Here is a 17,386-nt window from a genome sequence, read left to right on the forward strand (position 1 = left end):
GAGATATAGGAAGTGATTCTATGTCAACTAATGAGGGAATTACTGAAGGGTTGGAGATAAAAGGAAAAATAAGTCTATCACTCTCAGTATGAAAAAGTGACTGTGAGAAATTGGAGATCTGGCTAAGAGATTAGGATAAAGTAAGAAAAGTGGGAGCTGGTGAGAAAGAAAAGTGGGAGATAGCCTCTTCAGAGCAACATAACTGAAATTATTCAGGAAATAGAAAAAAAAGGAGGATGTTTTCATTTTGAAGATGGGAAAGTAAAAATACTAAAAAGAGGCAGTGAAAGAAAACCAAAAGAGGAAGCTATCTTCAGGTTGAAAAAGTGGAGTCAAGTATATGAATGCCTATTTATATAAATAAACATGCAATGACTTAACAAAATTGTCAAAACAAGGAGTTCAAATAAAAGCATTCATTAAAAACAGCACTATTTAAGCTTCTGGATTTGGCTCCCATGAATTTAATTTCTAAAAAAGCTTTCAAAAAAGTTTTTGCAAATTTGCAAGGAAAATATTTATTGCACATTTTGCCACATTTCAAAGAAAAGGAGCTCAAAGTCTATTTCCTTCTTCATATATACTAGAAAAAGCAGTATTAGAAGAATGGGAAAAAGAACAAAGAGGTAAAGAAAAGCCTGGCTCAGCTGAAAGTTAGCATGGGAGTGTGCATGTATGAGGAGGCAGAAAGGAAAGGAGAGACTACAGATCATTATTTCTGAGTAACATAAGAAAAATTAGTTTTTCGACAGAAAGTTTGAGACTGGGAACAAAGTAGTCAAAATCACTGGCATGAAAGGTCACTGTTTTTGCAACAGAAATGTTTGCAAGATTATAAGTGCTTTACACTATGCAGAAAGGAAACTGGTCAGTTTTGGTAAGTGCTTTAAATCTGGCAGCTAGTGCAAAACCATGCAACAAATAATTAGGAAGCTAGTGCAATAAATTTTAAGTCACCTGGGGAAGTCTTCCAGCTTATTAAGCTATAATCATCATCAAGTCCCTGCAAGTCATTCAGGAATTAATATGTACCAATGTCTGGGTTCTAGAAGTACAAGAAAATAAGCAGAGAACTTTGGGTTGCTTTTCCATATAAACAGAGGTTTATCATCTGACAGCCTGAACATCCAAGGTCATGAATCAGCCTACATATGGGAAGATCTATAGCAATAGAAACGGGCTTCCTTGATGGCTCAGAGGTAAAGAATCTGCCTGCAATGCAGGAGCCTCAGGAGACATGGGTTCAATTCCTGGGTGGGAAGATCCCCTGGAGGAGGGCATGGCAACCTACTCCAGTCTTCTTGCCTGGAGGATCCTATGGACAGAGGAGCCTAGTGAGCTACAGTCCATAGTGTCACAGACAGCTGGACATGACTGAAGTGACTTAGCACGCATGCATAGCAATAGTAAATTGGGAAAAGAATACTGCAGCTGCAGGACAGAACAAGAGAGTTAAAAATATCAAGAAAGTCAAATCATTTTTTGAATGTCTATAGCTGATTAAGGTAATGTTCTACACCCTGTTAAAGGTCTGTGCAGTTTATAGCACTCTGCCAGATAAATAGCAACAAACTTCTGAAAGAAACCATCACCATAGTTGATATGAAATATTTTTTATTAAATGATACAGCAAGATAACAAAAAGCAAAGTTCTATGATTTTAAAAAACAGACAACTTGCGGGTAATGAACTGTTCATGAACCAATTATTTTTGGATAGATAGAGATAGAGCATGATTGATATCAGAGATGAAAAAATATCCTAGCATGTCATACATATAGTCCAACCACTGACACATTCATCTATTCTATAGTATCCCTGATTTGAAGCCTAGCTTTTCCCTTTTTAACTCCAGAGTTATCCCAAGGCAGCCTATTGCATTGGTGGGAATTTCTACTAATTAGAAACTTATTTCTAAAATATTTTTACAATTGACCCATGAACAACGCAGAGGTTAGAGGTATCGACCCCCACGCAAGTCAAAACTGCATATAACTTCATAGTCAGCCCTCCATGTCTGCAGCTCCACATCCGCAGATTCAACAAACTGAAGACTGTATAATACTGTTGTATTTATTGGGGAAAAAAGCCAGATAAAGTGGACCCATTCAGTTGAAACTCCATGTTGTTCAGGGGTGAACTGTAAATTTCTAGATGTTATATAATTAAAGCTGGCTTCATGAGCTTATGACCTATCCATAGGGCCTCATGTCAGAAGGGCCCCATGCTTGCTTTAATACTTTTTAACATAGAGCCCTGTACATTTTCTTTCTTCTTCCCCCTGTTATCATTTTGCACTGAGCCCAGACTGGTTATCTCTGGGCAGCAGGATGATAGGTGGTCATTATTTTCTTGTTCACACCTATACATATTTTCTGAAATGAACATTTTTTTAACCTTTAAGATAGAAAAATGAAAGTATTTCTTACACACTTTAAAAAAAATAGAAAATGATGGTCTTCCTTAGGGTAAATACTACTTTTGCAACTTTGGAGCCATACAAAATATATGCTCTATTCAATACGGTAGGCCTTCAAATATTATTAATATGATTATAGTTCTCTTGTCTCCCTGTGCTTATTCTTCTCATCTCCTGGCTTAAAATATACCTAGTTCTTTCATCTGTTTGTTGTAAGAGATTGTCTGAGTCTCTTATTATTTCTCTTAACATACCTATTCGTCAAAGTCTCATAAAATGTGTCTTTCAAATCTGAATATGAGATAAGATCTGAACAAACGGAGGTTTTTTATACTGTAGGCTACATGGTTCTATTAATGCTGTCAAAGATCATACTAGCTTTCTAGTCATGATGTCATATTATCATCATACTACCCTTGTGATAAATTAACCTACTTCGACCTTTTTCACAAACACAAGCACCAACCTAGGTATTCTCTGTCCTCTACAGTTGATTAAAAAAAAAAAACCCATAAATACAGTTTACATTTACCTATGTTAAATTTCATCTCATTGATTTCAACTGAGCTTTTAACTTGTCCAGATATATCTGAATCTTGACTTTATTTTCCATGATAGTGATTCTCAACTATAACTGCAAGTTTGAATCATTTGGGGGAGGGTTTTTTTTTTAAATTTATTTATTTTAATGTATTTTATTTTTGGCTGTGCTGGGTCTTCATCACTCCACAGGCTTTTCTCTAGTGGCGGCAAGTGGGGGCTACTCTCTAGTTGTGGTTTGAGGGTTTCTCATTGTGGTGGCTTCTCTTGTTGCGGAGCATAAGCTCTAGTGTGCGTGGGCTCAGTAGTTGCAGCTCCCTAGCTCGAAGAGTTGGACACGACTGAGTGACTTCACTTTCACCTTTCACTTTCATACATTGGGGAAGGAAATGGCAACCCACTCCAATGTTCTTGCCTGGAGAATCCCAGCGACGGGGGAGCCTGGTGGGCTGCCGTTTATGGGGTCACACAGAGTCAGACACAACTGAAGGACTTAGCAGCAGCAGTAGCTCTAGAGCACAGGCTTAATAGTTGTGGCACAGGGGCTTAGTTGCTCTGGGGCATGTGAGATCTTCCCCGATCAGGGATTGAACCCATGTCTCCTGCACGGGCAGGCAGATTCTTTACCACTGAGGCACCAGGTAAGCCCTGGAGGAGTTTTACAAACTACTCAAGCTCAACTTTTAAAACCACTAAAGCCTGAAGATTCTAATTTAATTCATCTGGGGTAGGGCCCAGGCATTCTATTTTTCCTTAACTGTGTTTTATTAAAACTTTCAAAAAGAGAATAATAAACTAAAACTTCTAGGTGCCCATGACATAACTTCAATAATTACCAACAGTTTGCCAATCTTCTATCATTATGCCCTCCTAGAGTATTTTAAAGCAAATCCCAAATATCATATCATTTTACCCATAAATACTCCAGTGTCATTTAGTTTGTTTAAAAAGGTTCTCAGTTGAATCTAACATGCAGTCAGTACTGAGAAAACTGATCTATGGTATTAACTGTTACTTTCAATTTTCAGCCACCTACAAATTTGATAAACATTTTTTTTCTTATATTAGGTTAATAATAATATGAACAAGTAGGCTGAGTGCTGGAGGAAGGGACGCTATAAAATAGCCAAAGCTTGGTACTCATTATCAATGTGCTAGTTTAGTACACTTTCATTTGACAAGTGGCTTTTTCTGCCTGTATACTAGATTGAGGACATTGTGTAAGGCAACACTGCTCCAGCTGCAGAAGTTATTAAAATGCACTTCCTAATACAAAGAACATTTAATTTCCATTCTAAGTAAAACACTCAATTATAAACTTTGGCCATAGAAATGACTGTTGAAACTTTATAATGGATTCTGTATCTTGTCTTCAGTTGCCAGGTTTACGAAGTCAAACAAGTACACCTTTACTGAATTTTTTATAATCTCAGGTTCATTAAATGTTGATGAACAAACTAATTGGTAAACTTAGTAGGAAATACATTCAAATAGGAGAAAGTAATGTTCTCAGTAAAGGCCATAGGTCTCCCTCTTTCTACTGCTTTTGCTGCCAGTTCTAAGTCCTTAAAACAAGATTGTGAACTCTTCTTTTACAGTAATCCAACAGACATAGTTGACATTTTGAAAGCTGTCAACTTTACACTAAAAGCTTTAGAAAAGTTAATAAAAATAATTATCTTGCCTTATTTTCCCTCTCCTTGCATTTTTTACAGACATTTACTTGAAAACTAGATATACATAAGCACTCATTTCCTTCCCTAACTGAAAATAAAGCTTTGTTTCATTAAAGGATTTAGAATTTTGTAAAGGTAAGTAACTGAGCATAAATGGCAGATTATAATGTCATAGGGAAAAAAAGACTATAAGAACTATCCATTAAAAACAGTTATACTTCTAAAGACTAAATCAGAGAAATATGAGAATTGTTACCATCTTTATTTACAGCACCTTAATACACTTCAAAACTTATGCATCAAGGCGCAAAAAGAATCACCCTCAGAAAATTAAAGAAAATAACAACATCTGAATTCCTAGGGGCAAAGCAAAAAGCAAGTGTGGCAGCAAATGGAAACTCATATATAGTACAGTATTTTAAAAACATTGTTTAGAAGATCTAAAGCTGGCTATGATTTTGGTCAGTTTAAAACAAGAGGGCAACTAATTTAAGGATAAAAATCAACAAATGTGATTACCTCTTGTTTTAAAAGTTCACTTTTTTATACTGGAGTGAAAGAAAAAACAAAACCATCTAGACTGAATCCAAAGGGCAGTGGAGACAAAAAACAACAAAGGTTTCATTCTCAAGTCCTTTTGATTTTCTATCTCCAGTTTTCCAGGCTTTCCTCTTCTATAGATGAAGGCATTGCTCTTCAACAGACCCGTCTGGTTGCTAAGGGCAATATATCTTGAGTTTCCTATTTTCAGCCACAAATAAGTGAATCTGGAGTACTTTCTGTATCCCCAACAACTGCCATCTTTTGCTTCTGCACTAGCATATTATTCCTCTCTACCAAGCCACATCCCAGATCTTGTTAGTGCTGAGAGATGGCTGATTTAATTTTAAAAAACAATCCAAACTGGCTTTTGACAAGTTGCTCCACAGATGTCATGCTGGAATTCTGCTACCAAAATACCACCTATTGTTATTAATCACTGCTTTTAGGAAATCTTTGTATCATTTAACAGGAAATTAGATAAAGCATACTTTACACCAGATCTGGCCCTGGAAAATTGCTTTGGGAGTTTCAAATACTCGGCATGCATGACTATTCATAAGCCACTCACATCAGGCAGATATTATTGCTGACTATCCCAATAATTATATATTTGCTTGCTTACTTATTATGTGTCTGTCCTACCAGATTATAAAGTCTGTGGGGGTATAAACTATTTGTTTTATTCACCACTGTATACCCAACATCCAAACCAGTAGCCGGCTACCATCCATTTCTCTGCTTCTTTTCACAGTGAAATTCCTAGACAGAATTATGTATATTCAGTCTGTTTTAAATTATCGGCTTGGCTCATGTACTCTAGTCCCTCTGGTTTCTACTCATAGGTCACCTTAAGGAAGCATTCCTAAACCATAATTATCTAAACTATCAATCCTCTCCCCTCTCTATTACTATACCTTACTTTATTTTTTTTATAGCGTTTACTGCTACCAGCCATATATTAATTTGCCTCCCTCAACTAAAATGTTAGCCCCATGAAAACGGGGATTTTGTTTTGCTCACTGCTGTTATCTGTAGCACCTAAAACAGGGCTTGATTTTTAGAAGTCACTTGATAATTATCTGTTGAGTGAATGCATCTTGTAATATCATATTTAGGATTCACTCTTATCTGCGGTGCTCATATAGCAGCAGCAAAAGAAGGAAAACTGGGCAGATTTTCTAACATAAAAGTAATATAAAATTCATGTCATAGCTGTACAGCAACATGGGAAACAGTATAGTCCCCTTTATTTTATTAATTTTTAGCTTATTTTACATCCATACTCCTTCCACAGCTGCCCACCAGAAGCATGGCCTTTCACCAGCTGAATGGTTATTTCTTCTTCAAGTATTATGTTTTGAAAAATATAACAAAGACAACTAGAGTTACACACACTCTTTGACACCACTCAGAAAGACAAGTGATGCTTGTATCTACAGAAGGACTGTTTGAGGACTTCTGGGTTTGGGGCAATAACAGATCAAAAAGAAACGCTGTCCTGCTATTTTAGTCTAAGTTCTGTTAAATATCACTGTTTTGATTTTGCAGTGTTATCACTGCATATTGTATAGATCATGGCATCCAGTCACATCATTTCATGGCAAATAGAGGGAGGAAAAGTGGAAACAGTGGCAGATTCCATTTTCTTGGGGGCTCCAAAATCATTGGCTGCAGCCACAAAATTCAAAGATTCCTGCTCCATCAAAGAAAAGCTATGACAAACCTAGACAGCATATTAAAGAGCAGAGACATCACTTTGCCAACAAAGGTCCGTCTAGTCAAAGCTATTGCTCATCCAGTAGTCATGTATGGATGTGAGAGTAGGACTATAAAGAAGGCTGAGCACCAAAGGATTGATGCTTTCGAACTGTGGTGTTGGAGAAGACTCTTGAGAGTCCCTTGGACAACAAGGAAATCAAACCAGTTAATCCTAAAGGAAATTAGTCACGAATATTCATTGGAAGGACTGATGCTGAAGCTCCAATACTCTGGCCACCTGATATGAAAAGGTGACTCACTGGAAAAGACCATGATGCTGAGAAAGATTGAAGGCAGGAGGAGAAGGGAGTGACAAAGGGTGAGATGTTTGGATGGCATCATTGGCTCAATGGACCTGAGTTTGAGCAAACTCCAGGAGATGGTGCAGATGGGGTTGCAAAGAGTTGGATATGACTGAGTGACTGAACGAAAACTACTCCAAATCAATTTCTATAAGTTGTTGTTCAGTCATGAAGTCATGCCTGATTCTTTGTGACCCTATGGACTACAGCGTGCCAGGCTTCTCTGTCCTTCACCATCTCCCAGAGTTCGCTCAAACTCATATCCATTGAACCAATGATGCCATCCAACCATCTCATTCTCTGTCACCCCCTTCTCCTCCTGCACTCAATCTTTCTCAACATCACAGTCTTTTCCAGTGAATCAGCTCTTCATATCAGGTGGCCAAAGTATTGGAGCTTCAGCATCAGTCTTTCCAATGCATATTCAGGGTTGATTTCCTTTAGGATTAACTGGTTTGATCTCCTTGCTATCCAAGGGACTCCCAAGAGTCTTCTCCAGCACCACAGTTCAGCACTAAGGGCTTCCCTCATAGCTCAGTTGGTAAAGAATCTGCCTGTAATGCAGGAGACCCTGGTTTGATTCCTGGGTTGAGAAGATCCCCTGGAGTAGGGAAAGGCTACCCACTCCAGTATTCTGGCCTGGAGAATTCCATGGACTATACAGCCCATGGGGTCGCAAAGAGTCAGATACCACTGAGTGACTTTCATTTTCAAACCTTCTTTATGGTCCAACTCTCACATCCGTCCATGACTACTAGAGAAACCGTAGCTTTGACTATACAAACCTTTGTCGGATACAACATGGGAAAAGTAATTATGAGAAAAAAATGGTACAAATATAGATCTTTATTTGCTCTTCGGGTAAAGAAAATGGCACTAACAAAGACAGAAATATAGATCAATGGAACAACATAGAAAGCTCAGAGATAAATCCATATACCTATGGACACCTTATCTTTGATAAAGGAGGCAAAAATACAATGGAGAAAAGACAATCTCTTTAACAAGTGGTGCTGGGAAAACTGGTCAACCACATGCAAAAGAATGAAACTAGAACACTTTCTAACACTATACACAAAGATAAACTCAAAATGGATTAAAGTTCTAAATGTAAGACTAGAAACTATAAAACTCTTAGAGGAAAACACAGGCAGAACACTCTCTGACATAAATCACAGCAAGATTCTCTAGGACCCACCTCCCAAAAGAAACTAAAGACATATATATAGAAAACTATAAAACACTGGTAAAAGAAATCAAAGAGGACACTAATAGATGGAGAAATATACCATGTTCATGGATCAGAAGAATCAATATACTGAAAATGAGTATACTACCCAAAACAATCTATAGATTCAATGCAATCCCTATCAAGCTACCAATGGTATTTTTCAAAGAGCTAGAACAAATAATTTCACAATTTGTATGGAAATACAAAAAACCTCGAACAGCCAAGGCAATCTTGAGAAAGAAGAATGGAACTGGAGGAATCAACCTGCCTGACTTCAGGCTCTACTACAAAGCCACAGTCATCAAGACAGTATGGTACTGGCACAAAGACAGAAATCAATGGATCAATGGAACAAAATAGAAAGCCCAGAGATAAATCCACACACCTATGGACACCTTATCTTTGACAAAGGAGGCAAGAATATACAAAGGAGAAAAGACAATCTCTTTAACAAGTGGTGCTGGGAAAACTGGTCAACCACTTGTAAAAGAATGAAAGTAGAACACTTTCTAACACCATACACAAAAATAAACTCAAAATGGAATAAAGATCTAAACGTCAGACCAGAAACTAGAAAACTCCTAGAGGAGAACATAGGCAAAACACTGACATAAATCACAGCAGGATCCTCTATGATCCACCTCCCAGAATATTGGAAATAAAAGCAAAAACAAACAAATGGGATCTAATTAAAATTAAAAGCTTCTGCACAACAAAGGAAACTATAAGCAAGGTGAAAAGACAGCCTTCAGAATGGGAGAAAGTAATAGGAAATGAAGCAACTGACAGACAACTAACCTCAAAAATATACAAGCAACTTATGCAGCTCAATTCCAGAAAAGTAAATGACCGAATCAAAAAATGGGCCAAAGAACTAAATAGACATTTCTCCAAAGAAGACATACGGATGGCTAACAAACACATGAAAAGATGCTAACATCACTCATTATCAGAGAAATGCAAATCAAAACCACAATGAGGTACCATTTCACACCAGTCAGAATGGCTGTGATCCAAAAGTCTACAAGCAATAAATGCTGGAGAGGGTGTGGAGGAAAGGGAACCCTCTTACACTGTTGGTGGGAATGCAAACTAGTACAGCCACTATGGAGAACAGTGTGGAGATTCCTTAAAAAACTGGAAATAGAACTGCCTTATGACCCAGCAATCCCACTGCTGGGCATACACACCGAGGAAACCAGAATTGAAAGAGACACGTGTACCCCAATGTTCATCGCAGCACTGTTTATAATATCCAGGACATGGAAGCAACCTAGATGTCCATCAGCAGATGAATGGATAAGAAAGCAGTGGTACATATACACAATGGAGTATTACTTAGCCATTAAAAAGAATACATCTGAGTCAGTTCTAATGAGTTGGATGAAACTGGAGCCTATCATACAGAGTGAAGTAAGCCAGAAAGAAAAACACGAATACAGTATACTAACGCATATATATCGAATTTAGAAAGATGGTAACAATACCCTGTATGTGAGACAGCAAAAGAGACACAGATGTATAGAACAGTCTTTTGGACTCTGTGGGAGAGGGAGAGGGTGGGATGACTTGGGAGAATGGCACTGAAACATGTATAATATCATATATGAAACGAATCTCCAGTCCAGGTTCGATGCATGATACAGGATGCTTGGGGCTGGTGCACTGGGATGACCGAGGGATGGTATGGGGAGAGATGAGGGAGGGGGGTTCAGGATGGGGAACACGTGTATACCTGTGGCGGATTCATGTTGATGTATGGGAAAACCAATACAATATTGTAAAGTAATTAACCTCCAATTAAAATAAATAAATTTATATAAAAAAACAAAAATAAACAAATGGGACCTTATTAAGCTCAAAAGCTTTTGCACAATGAAGGAAACTATAAGCAAGGTGAAAAGGCAGCCTTCAGAATGGGAGAAAATAATAGCAAACGAAGCAACTGACAAAGAATTAATGTTCAAAATATACAAGCAGTTCATGCAGCTCAATACCAGAAAATCGAAAAACCCAATCAAAAAGTGGGCCAAAGAACTAAACAGACATTTCTCCAAAGACATACAGATGGCTAATAAACACATGAAAAAAAAAAACACATGAAAAGATGCTCAATATCACTCATTGTTAGAGAAATACAAATCAAAACCACAATGAGGTATCATCACACACTGGTCAGAATGGCTGCCATCAAAAAGTCTACAAACAGTAAATGCAGGAGAGGGTGTGGAGAAAAGGGAACCCTATTACACTGCTGGTGGGAATGCAAACTAGTACAGCCACTGTGCAGAACAGTGTGGAGATTCCTTAAAAACCTGGAAATAGAACTGCCATATGACCGAGCAATCCCACTGCTGGACATACACACCAAGGAAACCAGAATTGAAAGAGACACATGTACCCCAATGTTCACTGCAGCACTGTTTACAATAGCTAGGACCTGGACGCAACCTAGATGTCCATCGGCAGATGAATGGATAAGGAAGTTGTGGTACATATACACAATGGAGTATTACTCAGCTATAAAAAACAATGCATTTGAGTCAGTTCTAATGAGGTGGATGAAACTGGAGCCTATGATACAGAGTGAAGTAAGCCAGAAAGAGAAACACCAATACAGTATATTAATACATATATATGTGGAATTTAGAAAGATGGTAACAATGATCCTATATGCAAGGCAGCAAAAGAGACACAAGTGTAAAGAATAGATTTTTGGACTATGTGGAAGAAGGGGAGTGTGGGATGATTTGAGAGAATAGCACTGAAACATGTACATTACCATATGTGAAATAGATGGAGAGTGTAAGTTTGATGCATGAATCAGGGCACTCAAAGCCAGTGCTCTGGACAGCCTAGAGGGATGGAGTAGGGAGAGAGGGGGATTCGGCGGGCACATGTGCACTCATGGGTGATTCATGTTGAAGTAAGGCAAAAAACACCACAATATTGTAAATAAATTATCCTCCAATTTAAATTAATTAATTAAAAAATGTCACTAAACAAATCATTCCTTTATCAACAGATAAATGAGTGTCAAATTTTTTATCAGTTGCTCACGTTTCAAAACGCAACTGACTCACCTAACAGTGCCATGAGATACTGAAGATAAGTTCTGTTCCCAGTTTACACGTGACAAAGCTTTTATAAAACAATCACAACTAAACAGACACATAAAAATATTAAAGAATCAGGAAAGATAAAGGAAATAGGGTTAATGGGGTACATGGAATCACCGGACTAGGTGGTGCATTCATGCGTTTATGGATTTTGGCTTGTAGTTGACTTACTTAAAAGAAAAATCTCATGAGGGTAACCCCTGGGGAGGGCAAATCACACTGTGCTCACTTCCCTTTCTAGGACATTTTGATACAGGTGAAATTAAGTAAAAATTACCTTCAAAGATTTCTTTGGATGATATGACAAGAACAAACAGGTCTGTAGGTTTTAAAAAATGAAGGTTGGTCAGTGTCATCATTTCTTAGTATTCTATTTTCATTAGAACAAAATCTACTTGACATTAAATATTAATTTCCCACTTACATTATAAACCTCCAATATCTTAACCAAAAAAAAGAAAAGAAGTCAACCTCTTTGCACACAATCCACATCATTATCACTTTAACTCTTGAGGATTGAGGATTCATGACCCTAAGGTGAACTGGAGTGGTGGTTCCCAGGCTATGCTTAAGGGAGGAAAGATCCTAGCAGCAAGCAGAGGAGGGAAAAGGGCAAGAGAGCAGTATATTAACAGGTATGTGAAGAAAGGCCTGAAGCTCACAGGTATGCACTCAATAATCCTTCCATTACTACCTAGAAAAAGTGATGACACTGACAATCCTTTATGTCTCAAAACCTCCTGCAAAGCTGTCCTTCATCATTCTACGAGATCTTTAAAGGCAACTGTTTGCTGGATTTCACATGGATACACGTTCCAGGAAGGGAAGACGAGAGGGGAGCATACAGTGTGATTTGCCTCCCTAGGGGTTGCCCCATGGGATTTTTCTCTTTAATAAGCCAAAATGATATTTATCAATTTACACTGTGGTGGGGCGGGGGCGGTGGACTGGGTGGGAGGGTTGATCTTTCCTTATGTAAAATGAAATGTCAAGGCCACTATTTAGCACCCAGGTCCCAGTAATGAGATATCTGGAAGGCCAAAATTTTATCAGCTGGTTCCTTTGTGAGTATGGAATGCAGGAATATTTTGCTAAGGAAAACTTGAGAACATTTTCAGAGTTGGGTCCTTGAGTTGGGAATAGGGAAAAGGGAGAGAAAAACCTTGTATTTTTGAGGGATGGTCATGAAGAACTTTTTTAAAGGCTACCTAATTGATTTTTATGTGTGTGTTTATTTATGATAACTCACATAGTGACTTATTAAGTTTATATAAATATCATAAAATGGGAAGCTCATTTCAAATATTATCATGTTCTAGTGTTTACAGATGGTTTAATTTCAAAGTAGTGGTGCCAAGATGCAAAAAGGGATAAGGAAACATCCTCCATTTTCATGTTTTATTTCTTAGTCTAATTCTACATCACAAAAAAGTAAGGTCTACTGAAGGAGACTGTCAGTCAACACACAAGAACCTGCTCACACTATTCAGATATGGAAAATTCAAGAGTAAAATACTGGGTCTTCCCTGGTGGTCCAGTGACTAAGACTCTGAGCTCCCAATGCAGGGAGCCAGGGTTCAAACCCTGGTCAGGGAACTAGATCCCACATGCTGCCACTAAGACCCAGTGCAGCCAAATAAATAAAAATTTTTAAAAAAGAGTAAAATACTCTCAACAAACTATCTAAATTAAAGCTTCCTAATTGGCAGACCTTCCTAGGTCCCATACTAGAGTACTTAATAGAATGTAACCCCATAATTTCACTCATGTAGTAGCTACCATCTGACAAGCAAATTGTTGATTTGTGCTTAATAAGCCAAATATGCATAAATTATTTTTAATTACATCAAGCCAAGTGGTAAGTGCCAGAGAAAAGTCATTACCCTTATCATCCAGGAGGAACAAGGAATACTGCAAGGTAACTGCAAAAATCTAGAAGGGTGAATTACTTCTCTAAATGAAAATCACTTTATCTGAAAAATAATCTTATGTATAAAAATTTTTTCACAAGATATTCTACCCTGCTGGGAACTAGGACAATTAAGTATGATACAATGGCAAGTAATCTTACCAAATGCTAAGATATCCACTAGAAGTGTTTCAGAAAATTTAGAAAAGGACTTCAGAATTCTAACTTCCAAGTTAGTCACCTGCTAAAACCATCCTAGGGTTCTCTATTGATCCAATTCCATTACTAGAATTTTTTTAAAAAGAGCCAACTAACTTCTCCAAATCCACAGCTAAATTCATTACATTGGTGGTGCTTATTGCCCATTATCACATGGCCAAGAAATGAAATCTTAAAAAAAAGTACAATATTAGCATCTCTAGGTGTTCATTTTCTTCATTAAAATAAAATGTATAAATGAAACTCTTAAAGGGGGAACATGTAGCATTGGATTTTAGCAAACAAAATGGACAAAGGCAAGCTTATACTGGCACAGAATCAATCTCCTATGAGAGTGAATCCAAATGTGTATTTGTGGTAAAGCACAGCAAAGCTGTTGGGTTCACAATTTTAAGAATACAGTAATTGAGCAGCCATGGAAATCAGCACACACTTTTGCTCTGGACCAAAAAGAACCAAATAAACCTTAAAAACAACTCCTTGCTCCATTCTGATCCATTTTAATTTACATGAAATATAATAGTGTTAGCTCTCATGTGGTAATTTCAACCATTCTACCACACCACAGATAAAGACAAATATGCTCAGATATGAACTGATCACAAAAATGGGGCTATATCTGTTCTCATCATACAGGTATGGCAGAAATCTTGGTTTATTTCTTCAGACAAACCCTCTCTTCTTTTACAGAGATGGGGCTAGAGTAAATGCGAATGGGTGGGAGACAGATAAGAAATTGGTGCAATTGATGCATGCTTTAAGAAAAAGCACGTCAAAGGAATTCCCTGGTGGTCCAGTGGTTATGACTCCCGGGCTCTAGATGCCAAGGGGCCTGGGTTCAATCCCTGGTCAAGAAACTAAAATCCCACAAGTCACACGGCAACAAACAAACAAACAAGCACTACAGTGTCAAATGAAAACCCAAATAAAACAAAGAGTGATAATATAAAGAAAATTTGCAACAAGTAAAAACATATTTACTACTACATAATAGTGATTTGATTCTCAAAAATCTGATTTACCTATTACTTTTCAGGAATACAGTAGTTGTAACAAAGTGACATAACAGGAGCAACAGAAAATTTATGGTCAAATAAAATTATGGGGAAACAAAATTTTATGCTGTAACACTGGGCTGGAAAATATATTTTAAATATATTCTGATCTGTTTTCAATGGACTCAAATGGGCAAATTACATCACTGGGTAATTATGAACACTGATTCTCAAATTTTAATATGGAAAATATATAAATCTATTAAATGGAAAGACTCCTCTGCAAAATAACACTTCTAATTTTTGAAAATTATAAAGTGGCAAAACATGAAGTTTAATCAGGCAATTTTTGTGGTGGTATTTTCAAGAGAGCTCTTTTAGAAGCTGAATAGGACGAATAGGTCCTGCAAGATATTTTTTTAAATGTCCCATAGGACCTCAATTCTCACCACACTAGCCAGATCTTGAAAAAAAGGAAATAATAGCACATGTTCATCACCATCTCAACAATACACATTGATTTGGTGCCTATAATCTTTCATTTCATCCTCTCAACTCTGAGGTAGACACCATTTAACAGAAGAAAAAAAGCAATGCCTTCAGTTATTCGGTTCTAATTACAATTTGCCTGGTTTAGCAGTTACAGGTCATAATTATAATTTGCCTGCTTTGCTGATTATTTCCCTCAAACCCGACCCTCTGCCACTTATCTCGATTATGATCACTTCAAAGACAGGGAACTGAATATTAATTATCTTTGTATACTAGCATTCCATATGGCACACAGTAGGCTCTTAAGGTTGAATGAATGAAAGAATTTGTTGAACATCATTCAACAGGAGACTATGATGGGACTAACAAGCAGGTTTTGAGACACTTCCTTCTCATTCCATCTCGCTGCTGAATTAATCCTGGACCATCACTTCAAGGCCACAATATCGAACTAGAAGTTGTCACGAAAATAAGCTCTGGTCTCTCCAGTGACCAAAAGTTTGCACCAAAAGTTTGCACCTGCCCAAGAAGGCTGGTCTCAAAGCAAAGTACCCAGACTAGACATAAATAGAGTTCTTGATTAGTAAATCAAAGAAGTGAAGGCAGGATGAATTAGGCGGGAAGAGAAACTTCCGTTAGTTCAATCGGTTTGCTTTACAACCTTGGCTCTGAAAGAAAGGGCAGCCAGCGCCAAACACTCAAGAGAGAACAGTTACTTACTTTGGGAGGAGATCCCAAGGATCGAAAACTTGGAGACAAAGTGAAAAACGCTAAATGGGGAGGAATTAGCAATTCTGAGACCTACTCCTCACCTTCTCCCCGCACTCAGACTCTCTCCACCCACCCCCCGCTCAACCCCGACTCCCGAATCTCTCTTTTGACGCCGATCCCCTTAGATGTGATTGGAGTTCCTCCCTTTCTCCTCATCCGTCTTCCCACACAATTACCCCCCCCCACACACACACACACCTCAACCCCCAGGATGGTGGCTAAAGATGGGGGAGGAGGGGAGGTTGTGGGAAAAAGTTAAGTGCACAACTGCGAACTGGCCCTGATCACTAGCCTGAAAGCGATCTGCCCACGTCTAACGCTTGTCACCAGCCCCCTCCCCCATGGGTACTCTGCCTCTGCAAGAGCCCCTCCTTTACCTCAGATTCTTCCTTGGCTTTATAAAGAACCCCCTGCTCCCTTTCGCCGTCCCACCCAAAGAGCGACTGCTGGTCCAGGGAGACGTTCTTAGGACTCAGTGAGGGCGACGCAAAGGTGGTGGCAGGGGGAGAAGAATCCGAGTCCCACCCACCCCCACCCTCCCCGCCCAGGGCTGAGAACCAGGCGGCGGGCGGCGACGAGTAACTGTCCCTCACCTCCTTTAAGTACCAGCGAGGGTGGCGGTAACGGCCACAGCTTACCTGTGAGTCCCCCGCCGCCTTCCTCCCCGTAGCCCCGACGCCGCTGCAGCACGAAGTAGTCATTGGACCTTTCCATCATCCACAGCTTCAGCGCATTTTTCAGGAGCACTTCCTCGGGCTTCAGCCACATCGCGAAGAACTTTATGCCGCCCTGGAGCAGCCACCCAGATACCCTCCTCACCTCACCCCTCCACTCTTTTCCTCCCCTCTACTTCTCCTCCCACTAAATCTGCCTCAGGCGGCAGCCGCTGGAGTTCTGGTTTTCCACACTTCCCCCAACCCTCCCTTCTCTCCCACGTAGGCAGCAAGATTGCCAATTCCCTCCCACAGCGCTAACGCCCGACTGGGAAATAGTCCTGTTCCTTTCCCTTCTGGGAATTGTAGTTTGCTTCCCGCTTTTCTGTACTCAAGCACCTGGAGCACGGGACTACACTTCCCACAATCCATTGGGGTGAGAACTGGGTGCGCGTCCTTTCAAAGCGAGTCCAGGCACCAGTTAAGTGGCTTTTGCCAATCGAAAGTTTAAAGCAGTTTTTGGAGCGAATAAGTGAGGTCCGGGTAGAGAGGTGTTGTTTCTTCTCATCCTTTTACAGCTGAGGGTGTTAAACTGTAGTAAATAGTTTCTGGAATTTGGGAGTAACGAACGGCCATTCTGGGAAGGAGCTGTAGCAGTAATTAACGTTTTGTTGTTGTTCAGTAGCTCAGTCGTGTCCAACTCTTTGCGACCCCATTGACTGTAGCCCACCAACCAGGCTACTCTGTCCATGGAATTCT

General features: G+C 39.0%; 1 protein-coding gene across 2 annotated transcripts in view; it reads right to left on the minus strand.

The window, feature by feature from the left end:
* The window catches only part of TBC1D8B (TBC1 domain family member 8B), a 74,855-nt gene extending 57,917 nt beyond the window's left edge, over positions 1-16,938 (minus strand). The window contains exon 1 of one of the 2 annotated variants that reach the window (XM_070290980.1): positions 16,613-16,938. In XM_070290980.1, the coding sequence (XP_070147081.1) occupies positions 16,613-16,742 (130 nt within the window). In that variant the 5' untranslated portion in view covers positions 16,743-16,938. The remainder of the gene's footprint in view (positions 1-16,612) is intronic. The other variant, XM_070290981.1, reaches the window with a different exon arrangement.
* Positions 16,939-17,386: the final 448 nt, after the last annotated feature.

The sequence above is a fragment of the Ovis canadensis genome, chromosome X, assembly GCF_042477335.2.
Source record: "Ovis canadensis isolate MfBH-ARS-UI-01 breed Bighorn chromosome X, ARS-UI_OviCan_v2, whole genome shotgun sequence".
Classification (NCBI taxonomy): Eukaryota; Metazoa; Chordata; class Mammalia; order Artiodactyla; family Bovidae; genus Ovis; species Ovis canadensis.